We start from the raw sequence: 13,440 nt of genomic DNA on the forward strand, positions 1-13,440 counted from the left end.
ATATCACATGACCACAACGTGTCATCTAGGAGTCACAAAAAGACAATCGAGTTGTATCATAGTTCAAGCTCGTAACCATTAGAACTATTTAAAATTTAATATGATTTAGAATGTTTAGATTACATTACATTCCAACTTAACCTCACAAAATCTCCCCTAATATACTTTTGAAATCATATTTCTGTGCAAAATTGTTAAAGCGTAACGAATAACCTCTAGCATCGTTATATTTCAAGATAAGAAAAGTTACGAAACATTGGTAAACAATAGGTACAGACACCACTTGCTGCGCAAATAATTCGCTAATGACGTCGAATAAATAAAGTTATCAGATGAAAAAAATAAGTGACTATATTTAAAACATAGACGATTGGTTCGTGACTGAATCCGCTTAATTAAAGAGTATGTAGACATCGAAAAGGGTTATATTGCCATTCTTTTTTCCGAAGGTTTATTTCTTCAACTCACTTCATTAATTAAATGATGGTGATTATTTTATGAACTTTACAATCTGGCAACCATGCTACTGTTACAAGCAAAGTTTTAACTGAATCATGTGACAATAAACAGAAAGATTGTGGCAGCAAGCGAGCGCATGATAAAAGCAGGCAGCGTAGTAACCGATTTTTACCGATTTATTCAAGATTTTCATTCAAATAAGAGTTGATGTCTAAATTACTTTGGAAATGGTATAGACAATGTGTTTTGAAATGAAGCGCGTTGTTTCTAGAAACATAACATTTAATTTGATCTATTTAAAATGTAGAATTTTAGTGATGGACGATCTAGATCAGAGATAGGCAGAGTACGACCCGCGGGCCAAATCCGGTCCGTTGGGTAATTCAATCTGGTACACCCGATGCTGCCACAACCGAATTGAAATCAAATTCTGATTTTTCAGCTAAAACAGTTCAAGGAATTTTTTAAGATTGCTGTTAAATTTAGTTTTGGCACCAGGCTCATTGTTTTCCACCTAAGCTTTGTAACACTGTAACTATTTTTCATAAAATGTGACTTTTTACGCCATATCTACACGGCCCGCCATTCCAAGTGGGCAAAATGTTTGGCCCCTGGTTCAGAAACCTTGCCCATCTCTGATCGAGATTCTAGAATCTAAGTACGTATTTGCATTTAAATCATTTCAATTATATTGAAATCCTGTTTTTGAGAGTTGCTTTTCAGGCTATACAAAAAGTTTGTAGAAGTCACCACGATTTGAGTGTAAGCGTGATGCAAGCTAATAATTGCAGAATGATTTCATTCAATCATTTATTTGGAGCATTCTGCTAAGTACGAATTATTCAGAATAATTTGTGCTAGTCAGATAGTTTATTTTGAGAGATAGTAGAGGTAAAAACTGGATGTAGTCGATAATGCTTTGTATTTTAAAGATATACTACCTGATGTGGGCGCTGATTTGTGCTACCCAATTAGTTCGAATACATTGACAAGAAAAAAAAAACAATTATTTTATTTATTTGTGTTCAATATTGTTGTAAAAAATTTATTATATTGAATTATGAAAGTTTGATAGTTTTATGACAACCTTGAATTTTTTTTACAATAACATAGGGTATTAGTACCGAAGTGAATAAGGAAAATACAGTTGACGAATTTGTCTAAATTGATCTATTTTATCTTTTTTGTTACAGGAATATAAAACAAGTGGGAAACTAAACTAATGTCTGACTATGAAAAACAACAAATCGTTCCTAGTGTGATCGATAAACAAATTATCCAGTCTAATCCTATCGATCAACAAACAGACAAATCCGATCTTACCGACCCAGAAACAGTCGAGGCGGATCCAGCAGTTCAACAAATAATTGAGTCCGATATCATTGATAACAATTCCAGCAACGATTCCGACAATTCGGGAAGCGAATCCCCGCCACTACAACCCCAAGAACAATATGGACCTATAATACAGGACGTAGGCTCTGAGGATGAGGCTCACGGAGAGCAAGGTTCAGGACAGGAATATCAAGTACAAGAGCCTGGCAACGGTAAGGAATGTATAGTCTTAATTTTTTTTTGCAAGGGGAATTTATCGATACCATATAATGTTTTGACCCTCATTATGTATTAAATGAAGTAAAAATACTCAAACAAGTACTGATTCAAAAACAACAAATCTGTTTAAGATATATTGAGAACTGGTTTCATAATAAAATTGTGTAGGGATATTATGGACACCCTGAGTGTATCACTTCCAATAATTTCATTCTGTAATATTTTGAATGACCAACTTATTCATTCATTGCTCATTTAATGAATGAACCGTTTTGATTCTTGTTCTAGTCCCCTGGTAAAAATGAATAGATGTATTGTAGGTAAAGATTGACAAACGGCTCGAAATTCAAATATTATCCGATTGATATTGCACATAGTTCATCAAAGTGATTCAAGGTGGGATCCACTTAAAATGGCGAAGCTGCTAAAAAAATCCCACACTAATACACAAATAGATCAAATTAAGTAAGTAAAAATAAAATTTCTTTAATGGAACAATATATTTTCATCAATATTTAAATAAAATACGTGCGCAAAGAAACAAACAAACAGAATACATCAAAAAGTGCTTAGAAGCTAACATTTATATTCAGAGACAGAAGTTGAGAAATATTCGGGGAATTACCGGTCATGGTTATTTTAGTACTGGCTAATGAGTTTCTTCGTGGTATAAGTGTACTTCTGTGAAATAATGAAACGGGTCTCACTTTCATACCGTGAATGAAAAATAATATATGTTTACATCATTCTTCTATCCATAAAATCGGCTAATGCAACCACTGTTATTTAGATCGATCAACAGTGACATACACCGTCAATGCTTAATAGACCGGTGGTTCCATTAAATTTTTGATTAAAAAATTTTCTGAAATCTTGCGACCCAGAAATATGCTCACATGCGAACAGTACGTGGTGGCCTATGGCCGCAACATAAAATTACTACTAAATTTAATCTTGTTTACTGAATGCCATATTTTAGCAATTATTCTTCCCACCATACCATTATTATTCAATAATTGAGTATTAATTACGAAAATGATAATAAAATTTTATAGTCGAGATAACAACATGTCACTGCTCGTATACCTGAATTTATTAATTATATATATATCCTAGGATGCTATTAAACATATGTATATATATATATATCTTTAAATGTGTTAGGAAATATTTAATGTTTGTAATGCTAATTTATTACAGGACTTGGATTTGTTCCCCAACCGTCCCACAATCTCCAACCTCAGGTGGTCAGACAAGAAGGTAGAACTGGCAATATAGTTATACATAACATTTACTATCAACGAACTCTGCAAGTAAGGTAAGGAGTTGGCTTAAGATTCATATTTTGAGTCAAAATAAGTTGAGTTCATGCTCGTTTGAAAGAAAATTTGAATTTCTTGACAACGGGCTGGCTTGGAAACATTTTTCAATCGTCATTTGCCACTAAAATCCAAACGAAATTTTGTCCGTCAATTTAGTTACACAACACACCGCAGTTTATATTTGAAGCATTTAATGAAGTCGGTTCCTCCCCGAACGAATAAATCATATATCCCTTTTCCTTGAGCGGACTACTCATGAAACAAAAATACGTAGGTAATATGCGTTGTATAATGCAATGCAGGCGCTGCGAGATTAAAACAAACAAAAGAGCGGCATTTCCGCATATCAAACTAATGATGCATGATAATACAAACATCGCTGCTTGTTGATTCAGATATATTTTATTTGGTGCTCCCGAAGTATGTGTACCAGGTTAGGGTTCAGGTTGTGCGTCATCTTGGTACACATATTTCCGGAACGTCTTTTCTTCTGCTATTAATTAAAATAATATTACCGAGCATCAGTCAATTAAATTTGCACGTATTTAGACGTTCAAACCAGTAACCATGCAAATTCTAGTATATACCTAGAATACGTATACCTATGTCGCTGGTACACATGATAATATTTGTTTTGAAAATATTACTCGGTTTTTGGACAATACCACATTACTCAGGTTTGAATTTGTAAATTCAAATCTATATGCTTGTTAAAAGTATTTACTCTCAAGACTAGCTACCCATTTTCATGCTTTTCTGAATTTTTAGAACAAACATACACTGTCGCAAAAAAAATGTTTTTATATTCAATATATATATGTTCGCTTTAATATATGTGAGGTCACGATATTCCATAATAAAGGATAAAATGAATTAATAACGTAGTTCTCATTACTCACTGACGTTCTGACATTGCATAATGACTGTCAGAGCGGAGACAAGTAAAACCTGATTGACACTTTGACTATCGAACTGTCCACAAAGAAACTGGTTTTGATATTTGGTTGATAAAATTACTCCAAAATGAACAAACTTCTAACTCTCAAATATTGACCTCAAAATGTCTTTTAAATGTCTATTGAGAATGCTTAATCAACTTAATGTTTCTTTTATCCAAAATTTTGATTTTGACCACTATCAAGGAAAAAGTTTAAAATTTTAAATCTACCGACTCCGGATGATTCAAAATTTTCGCCCAGGCTTTGATGCCAGTTAGAACATGCCAAACTACAATTACTCGGATTTTGTTGTTTAGAAATAATTGTAGAGATTTTGGAAGAATAAAATGAGAGAATGCCTGACCAACTTGTGTGATTGTGAAACTATTTATTATAACTAATTATTAAACTAAATCTACCGACTCCGGATGATTCGAAATTTTCACCCAGGCTTTGACGCCAGTTAGAACATGCCAAACTACAATTACTCGGATTTTGTTGTTTAGAAATAATTGTGGAGATTTTGGAAGAATAAAATGAGAGAATGCCTGACCAACTTGTGTGATTGTGAAACTAATTATTTGAAAGATAATTTAATCTTTTCAATTTAATATTTGCAGGACTAGGAACGAAGTGAATAATGCGATTATTGGTGCAATTGGAGGAGGTATGTGTGGGTGTGGGAATAATACGAATATAACACAGACACATTAGAAAAGTAAAATCATAAGAAGATCAACTATCGTCTTCTATTCTATTGCAATGATAATATTGATAGCTTTCCAACATTAGAATGTCTAGCGTTCAGAAAGCTTGATGCACAGTATTATATATTAAAAATACCCGATATTCGACAATTCGTGTAAAATATTTGAACTATACGATTCGATAAAAAATATTATATTTTGTTCACCCTAGCGATCTGTAACACCGACAATAATATGAAAGGCGGGGTCGTCCAAACACTGCTGCAATGTAACTCAAAACCATCATTAAATTGTACTTGTTTACATTGTTGTACAGTTACCTCATACCATAAGTAATTTGAACTTCATAGGCGAATCAGAAATCAGTGAAGACAATTTTTGGTTCATTCACAAGTATTAATCAACATATCGAAGTCTGAATTTTAAATTGTCAAGACTTCGAAAGTACCCTTTGTCTCCGAGACGTATTTATAGATTTTCAATGCTGATTGCCAAAATATTTTTTTATGAAATTGAAAAAAAAAAAATTTGTTCTGACATTCCATTAGACTACGCCATTTTGTTTTCACAAAATATGATATATTTTTTTCGTGTTGGTATCAAAATTTCCATCCATCGCAACAGAAGTGAAATTTTATTTTCCAATCAGAAGTCGAAGTTTGGTTCCGAATAGTTTTAACGTTGGAAGTCCAATCCAATTGTAACTTTCCCACACAGCTCTGGTTGTAAATACGTATGTCGAGGTCGAAGGCTAAAAATTCTTCTGAATCTGTTGGATCGATAATACCTAACCATTGAGATTTAAAAAAAAAAGTCTCTTATCAAAAAAATAATCTTTCAGGTAGCCAGAGGCTGCATAACAAGATTTGTTGACAAATTTAGGCGAAAAGTGTCCGTCAGATATAAAATTACAAATTCGCCTGAATTTTTCAACAAATCTTGTTATGCAGCCTCTGGTCCGCCAGATATAAAATTACAAACAAAAATAAGAAAATAGAAAGAAAACATTCATGTTTATTAAACAAAGAAAAAATGCCTAAATATATGACTACAAACCGGTATCCGTCGGTAGCGGCCTCATCTAAACACCAAGTTTGCTCGAAAGATCAGCTAAAAAAAAGATTTTTTTGTCCCTCCTGAAAAAAGCGTTCCTTAAAGAAGCGTCCACTTCTTCAATTTGGAATCGATTGGTTAATTAGTTGCGGAAGGAAACGATTTTATCTCAACAACAATCAACAATTCTGCGAAATGACCAATATGTCCATTTTAAAGCTATTGCAAGCAATGCAGCAAGAGCGACCATATTTTTACTTTTTGTGGCAATGACAAAAATTCTATTCACTAAAATTTTTTCAGGAATCGCACAGCCCCAAGTTACAGGTGGTCTGGGAGAACAAGCAGCTTTAGCCTGGCTTAATGAAGGAGCATCTGCAAGGCGTCAAGTATCTGCATTAGGCGGTCCAGGACAACGACCTGATTTACATTGGCACGACGAAGGAGGTTTGTGTTAGGTTGTAGCGTCCTCAAGTTTGGAAACTTCGACGACCATTTATAGCTCCTTCGTATTTACCCTTAAGGACTCTCAAATACTCTTTTTTCAATTTTCCATCAACCACGCTGAGAACATTGTAAAATGATCCAGTAAAAATCAGTTGAATGCATTTGCAAAGTTCTAATCCTTGAAACGTGAATCTTATTCATTTTTTTACCCTGTTTTTTAATTTAGCTGGTTTGAAAAATGAAACCAGCGCGTGGTTATTTGCATTATTGATTTCGAACCACTTGCTTGATGAAGTATAATTAAGGATACTAAATCGTACTCGGGTTCAGAGTACTCAAACGTGTCCTTGATATAATCGTGATGTTTGTTGTATTTCATAATATTTTCAGGTTCTAACCGAGGGAACCAAAATCCAGTGGGTTGAGGATAGGAAAGTTGAAGGAGGTCGGGCAGTAGGTCGAGTATAGATAGGTAAGTAAGTAGATGGAGGTAGGGCAGTGGGTCGAGGACGGTTTTAAGTGTTCTTTCTTTAACGGAGTAATTTTGGCCCGCAAACGACAAAAGTTTGCCGACCCTGGGTTTAGACGTCAGAGCCAGTGATGTTAAACAGTCATCCCATCACAAATCCGCCACCCACTGCCCTTTCCTATTCTCGATCCTCTGCCCTGTCTCCCTCGCCCAACTGCTCCACCTCCCTCAACCTTCCTATCCTCGACCCACCGCCCTATCTCCCTCAACCGTCCTATCCTCGACAGACTGTCCTATTTCCCATCCCCTTCAACCTCTTTATCCTCGACTCATTGCCATATCTCCTTCAACTTACTTACCTATCTATACAAAATAACTTGCCTCGGCTAGCCGTAATACCACGGTAGTCAATTCAGCCACATTCGTGATGTAAAAAGATTTTTTTAGATATTTTTAGAACGAGACAACAATAAATACGATTTTTGATTAATCTCCAGCAAATGCGTTTGCGGGACAGGTAACGAAGCTGCGGGCCACATGATAATATCACTGGTAAATTAGCGGACATCAAATTTAGACACAAAACTCCAAAATCGTTCCGAACAGCGCTACCCACAAAATATTTTTATGGAGAATGCACCACTTTGTGGCAAATTGTCGTTGACGTCCAAACGACAACGGTAACCACCGGGTCATTGCATCTATCCATTTCTTTTAATTTTTCACAAGCTTTCCATGCATCTCAGTATTGCAGTTTTAGAAAAGAATGAGAAGATAAATCCATGATATTAAAACATGGCGGACTTTTTATAAATAATATTACATGATACATGTATAAGGTAGAATAGCAAAATACTCCTAAAGATTTTGTTTATGCAATCGTTCATTTTAAAAGAACTGCATTCTTGCCAAAATTACAATTCAATAGTATCATTTCATTTTAGGAAGTACAGCTGCAACAATTCCACAAATACAAGAAGCATTCCCGAGAATTCCACATCCACTTTCAAATAGACGAGATACAAACGTACCATCTGGAGCAATACCCAAAACAACAGGTATATCTCATATAAGTTTGATCCGTTTGTTGGGTATTTTACGATTTATAAACTGCCAATTCGAGGCTCTAGGCCTGGGTGGTCCAAGGTTGTCGGCTTCGGGGGCCGCAAAATTATTTTTGCATTGTTCGCGAGCCACAGTAGTGCCAAGAATAGATAAATAGTGGGTGCAATGCAAAACCAACATTTTTATTGCGAAAATACATTGATCAATATTCGTTATTTCTCAAGCTAAAGCATGCAAAATCCACAAAAAGACTCACTGACGTGTTCAAAACACTTTCTATATATACATTCGGTGTAGGATTTCAAACTCTTTATAACAGAAAAGATGCTTCCGCAAATGTAGGTGCTTTCGAACATCCGTGAGATTATCCAAGCAAAACTCCCTGACTTTGGAAAATGCTCCAAGCATTGTGGTATTTCGCACCCATATCCCGGTAAAAATTTGTTTGGAATGGTCTGCTTTGTTTTCTAACTCATGTTTACAAAATAACGTAACACCACGGTAGTCAATTCAGCGATATTAGTGATGTAACAAGATTTTTCTAGACATTTTTAAGACGAGACAACAATAAATGCGGTTTTTGATTAATTTCCAGCAAATGCGTTGCGGATCACATGTGATGAAGCTGCGGGCCACATGCGGCCCGCGGGACTGGAATTCGACCACCCTTCTCTAGGCAATCAGCCTAGAGTGGTAGAAGAGAAATAATTGTTTCTTGGATGTAATGCTTAACGAAGTGGTTAGGAGGTTCAAATTCTAAATCCTTCCTGTTTGACATTTCCCACTAAATTTAAGATAATATCACTGGTAAATTAGCGGACATCAAATTTAAACCTAAAACTCCAAAATTGCTCTGAACAGCGCTACCCACCATGTCATATGCCATTGCCCATGCAAATTATTTTAATGAACAAGAGAGCTATGCTCAAATATATGGACACGTAGAGTCACATAATTTTGATGACGTCATAGCAAAAAAAAAAGTAATAGCCTTCTGGAGAAAATTTTTATCTTTAACCACTAAAAATTTCAAAGCAATACCGGCACCAGTACCAGTATCGTACTTACGTACTGAGCTACCAGTACCGGTTAGCAGTCAGCCAGCATCTTACCTGTACACTGTAGGCCATATACGGTAATTGATCACAGAACAGTTGTTCCCTTGCAAATTTTAGGACAGATAATTGATCACAGAACAATTCTTCCCTTTTAAATTTTATGTTGTTTCCAGTAGACTCTCATCAAAATAAACAAATATAGTAGGCTACAAGTGCTACAACGCTTGCATTACTGCACTGGTAGGACCGTGAAAGAATAAGTTACGGTAATTTCATTGTGGTAAGACACCGGTACCGGCACCAGTACCAGTATCGTACTTACGTACTGAGCTACCAGTACCGGTACCGAACCTGTAGGTCTGATATTCCGTTCCGCATACGATAGGCTATAAAACTTGCATTGCAGCATTAGTAATACCGCGGAAGGAATAAGTCAATTTCACTGCGTTACGGTACCGGTACCTACAGTAGCTGTAGTACTGAGCAAGACAATCGATCGCGAAACCGCTTGAAATAAGTGTAAAACAGTGTTCCCATGAGTAAAAATAAATACCGCGAAATTTTGTATGAAATATCATATCTCATAGGATTCATAAAAAATTTAAGAATAAACAAAAGTAATAGCCTTCTAGCGAAAAAATTAATCTTTAACCACTGAAAATTTCAAAGCAATTGGTCCAGTATTCGAAGAGAAAAGCGACTTTTTAAAAACGTGTCAAAGAACAAGAACATAATATTGAAACGATCGTTATGTCCACTACGTGTCCAAAAATGCATCACTTTGTGGCAAATTGTCGTTGACGTCCACGACAACGGTAACCCTTCAGCCATTGCATCCATCCATTTCTTTTAATTTTTCACAAGCTCTTCTTACATCTCAGTAAATTTTAAATGCGATTGAGACAAAAAGCTCTAATTTTTATCGTTTTCGTGTTTATTCAGAAAATACAACGATTGAATCCGAGTCTCAAACCAGTCTCGTTCAGTTCTCGTTTCATACAAAAGACGAAGAATTAGAAAAATCTGCGCTAAAAATGATAGATATTTACGACAAAGAAGGTAAGCCGTTGTTTGATTTTATAAAACATTCTCTTAAGTAGCGCACATCGGTCAGATTGTAAAATTTAACAAGTTCATTTTAAAGCTTCATGATACGTTCAATTTCAAAATTTCATTCAATTCTCTCTTAAATTGGGTTTGCTGTACTATGTCTTTTAAACTTCGGAATACCGCTTCGGATTTATTTTTGGGCGCTTCAGAAGTATGTGCACCAAGATTGCGGACAACGGAACGTAGTTTGTGTACCAGGTTAGGATTAAGCCATTATTTTAAATCAAGTTTTCCTATTTCAGTTTTATTACGAGTTCAGAGACTGGGCAAGCGACTCTCGTAGTATTTGTGTCTGAAATTATAGCATAACCCTAACCAGGTACACGTACTACGTTCTGGTGTCCGCCATCTTGGTTCTCATACTTCTGAAGTATCATTTTTTGTATAATTATTTCAAACGCCAGTCGAGCAGCCTGCACATAATTATTGTAAAATTTTCAAAATATGTTAATAAATTTCTAGGTAAAAAATAATCTTAATTTTACAGAATCATCCTTGCACACGTGGTGGTGGTTATGGTGGACAAAATCTCTTTCACCACTTATCGCACATGTTTGGGGATTGATACGCTACAATATCCTTATTAGAGACTGTGAACAGAACAGGATGGCGGAATTTTCCAAGTCAAAATTGGTTCAGGGAATTTTCAAAGCCGACAACCATAACAAACAAATGAAATCTTTTATTTCAAAAGCTAAAGATGTCATTAAACTCGGGAAAGAATTTATATCTAAAGAAAAATATATTCACGCTATAGTTGCATTCTATGCAGTCTTTAAGCTTCATCAACAAAATGATGGAAAGGACGAATCGGTGGAAGGTATATGGACATGCTTTAGAGAAGCTAGCATCGTTACATTACAATTGTTAGTTAATGGTGAAACTAAAGATATTGGCCAAAATCACGTTATCCCACTTATTCAAGATATAAACGATTTTCTGAGAAACATCCATGGTCCAAGTCAATTAGCAGAACAAATGGAAACTAAATCAAAACAATTTATCACAGAGAAAAAATTTATTCCAGCTATGGTCACATTAAATATCGCAGCTAAACTACATAAAGAAATAAATGCTGGCGATGACTGGGTGCGTAGTATTGTATCATGCATTGAACAAATAAGCTTCATGATGGAAAAAATGATAAAACGGAAACAAACAAACGTGTTAAGTCACGTGATATCACACATGGACGAAATGACTGAATTTAGCCAAATATCAAATTACAGACAGTTAATCAATGAAATAGAAAGTAAAGCCAAAAAGTTCGAATCAGAAGAAAAGTATATTGCATCTGTAGTTTCATTCTACGTCGCTGCTAAACTACATAAACTTAATAATAAAGGATATGATTCGGTGAACGGAATTCAACTTTCTGTTCAACAAATATTATTGCTCGTTAAAAAGATGACGAAGCAAGATTCAATGAAAAAGATTGTCCTAGATCACGTGATACCGTTATTGCATGAAATAAAAAAGTTTCTTCAAATGATCCAGGGTTCGAGTAACAAGGTCAGAGCATTGTGTGAGGTTTGGAGTTCATTTGACATCGGCCTTTGCTACTATCACTGCGATGAATATCAAGAATATGCGAATATAAACGAAATCGCGAGCAAATTTATGAAAATAGATTTTGCAGCAGAATCTCAAACATATCGAATATATGGATCTTGTCTTCATAGTGCAGGAGTAGCATATAGTAGAATGGGAAATATAGAGAAAGCGATCGAATTGTACAAACTGTCTTTGGAAGCAAAGACGAATGCTGAAGATTTTACAAGTGATAAAGAGAAGAATGACAGTATTGAACAAACAAGAAAGAACTTGAAAATTGCTGAATCCATGTTGCCCAAATAGGTTTATAGGTCGATTCTATCAGAAATTAAGATTGATCAAGTGTGGACCAAAAGTGATCCACGCGTCCACCTACTAGTTAGAACGTTAGACCAGTTTCAAATATCGAGTTCACCCGAGTGTAATTAATGTGGTTATGCCAAAACAGTAAGTTATCGGCCAATGTTATCTTTCTACCTATCAGTGGCTGAGATTGTAGTAAGCCTTGTTCGGAGTAAAAGCGTAAAAACGTCTAAAATATGAATATCTAAGGTACATACTTAATTTTGTTTTCAGCGATAAAGTATTTGCGTTTTATAATTTTCAAACTCAGTTATTAAAATAAGTTAGAGTGTTTGAAGAAAAAGGCTCAAGAGAAGCTAACACATTATTTAAGAGAGGGGTGTGCAGCATATTTGTAGGAGGGATACTTGCATATTCATGGTTTCACCGTTTTAAAACACCTATCAAACATGAACCACGGTTTCAAATTTTTTCCGATGCTTTTCCACTCCCTTCCCAAGATCTTACACATGCACCCAATGATTTTTTTTCAAATCCCTATTTTCAGAAAGACCAGACTAACATGCTTTGTTGTTGTGGCAAACGATGCAAAACCATAAATAGCTTGATTAGAACAACAGTTATACTAGGTCAAATTAAATATTGTTAGCTCCCAATAAAGTTTCTGATCTTTTTAATACAAGTACTGTCCCGAGTCTCAATAAATTCCGCAGCGCTGTTACTAAAATTCTTAGAATTCGTTTTGTTTATTTTATTAAAAAATTTCAAATAATAATTTTAAAAGCGAATTTCAATGAACGACCTGTCTATGACTAAAGTTTGACTTTAAACTTCTATATTTCTATGTTTTTTTTTATATATATTGTCAGTTTTAGATTTTAGAATTGCAAATTAATGTGCTAACAGTCTGTTTTTACGAAATTTCAACGATCATTTTATATGAAATTACGTTTCTTATGCTGATTTTTATTTTCTTTAATTTGTCATCGTTTGTTTATATTGCGATTTTTGTTTTAAAAGCTTTTCCTTATATTATTGAATGTGCCAAAAGCAACCAAATTGTAAAATAGCAAATCAAAGTACGATTTATATGTTTTGAACAGTTTTTTTCCGAATGTTTTCATATCTAGTTTCCTATTCCATGAAAGTAATTATCTTCAGTAAGTTAAACTGTCAACTTGAAATAAGGTTTCCGATCTCCTCACGCGAATGCGTGTTATAGTGTAGATTCATTTCTACAAAATTGTGAACTCAACTTCTTAAAATTTTCATATTTATTTAGTATTGGAAAACTTTGAACTATGATTCTAAAAAAGATTTTTTATTTTCCTGTTATTGAACCATCCAATCCACATATTGTTTAATTTCACATTTACTTTTTTCTTGTGAAAGGTTTTGACT

At 34.7% G+C, this 13,440-nt stretch overlaps 3 protein-coding genes across 3 annotated transcripts in view; 2 read left to right on the plus strand and 1 right to left on the minus strand.

Annotated features, from left to right (window-relative positions):
- LOC120334465 (uncharacterized) overlaps positions 1 to 13,440 on the minus strand; it is a 122,314-nt gene that overhangs the window by 61,431 nt on the left and 47,443 nt on the right. The gene's annotated exons all lie outside the window — the stretch shown is intronic.
- On the plus strand, positions 1,682 to 6,905 carry LOC120334466 (uncharacterized). The gene is made up of 5 exons (XM_078109473.1): positions 1,682 to 2,006; positions 3,214 to 3,331; positions 4,894 to 4,940; positions 6,337 to 6,480; positions 6,871 to 6,905. The coding sequence occupies exons 1-5, from the start codon at positions 1,682 to 1,684 to the stop codon at positions 6,903 to 6,905; spliced, it is 669 nt and encodes a 222-aa protein (XP_077965599.1).
- Positions 7,789 to 12,110, plus strand: LOC144411893 (uncharacterized). The gene is made up of 3 exons (XM_078109577.1): positions 7,789 to 8,007; positions 10,015 to 10,131; positions 10,670 to 12,110. The coding sequence occupies exons 2-3, from the start codon at positions 10,107 to 10,109 to the stop codon at positions 12,037 to 12,039; spliced, it is 1,395 nt and encodes a 464-aa protein (XP_077965703.1). The 5' UTR covers positions 7,789 to 8,007; positions 10,015 to 10,106; the 3' UTR covers positions 12,040 to 12,110.

This window comes from Styela clava, chromosome 15 (assembly GCF_964204865.1).
Source record: "Styela clava chromosome 15, kaStyClav1.hap1.2, whole genome shotgun sequence".
NCBI lineage: Eukaryota > Metazoa > Chordata > Ascidiacea > Stolidobranchia > Styelidae > Styela > Styela clava.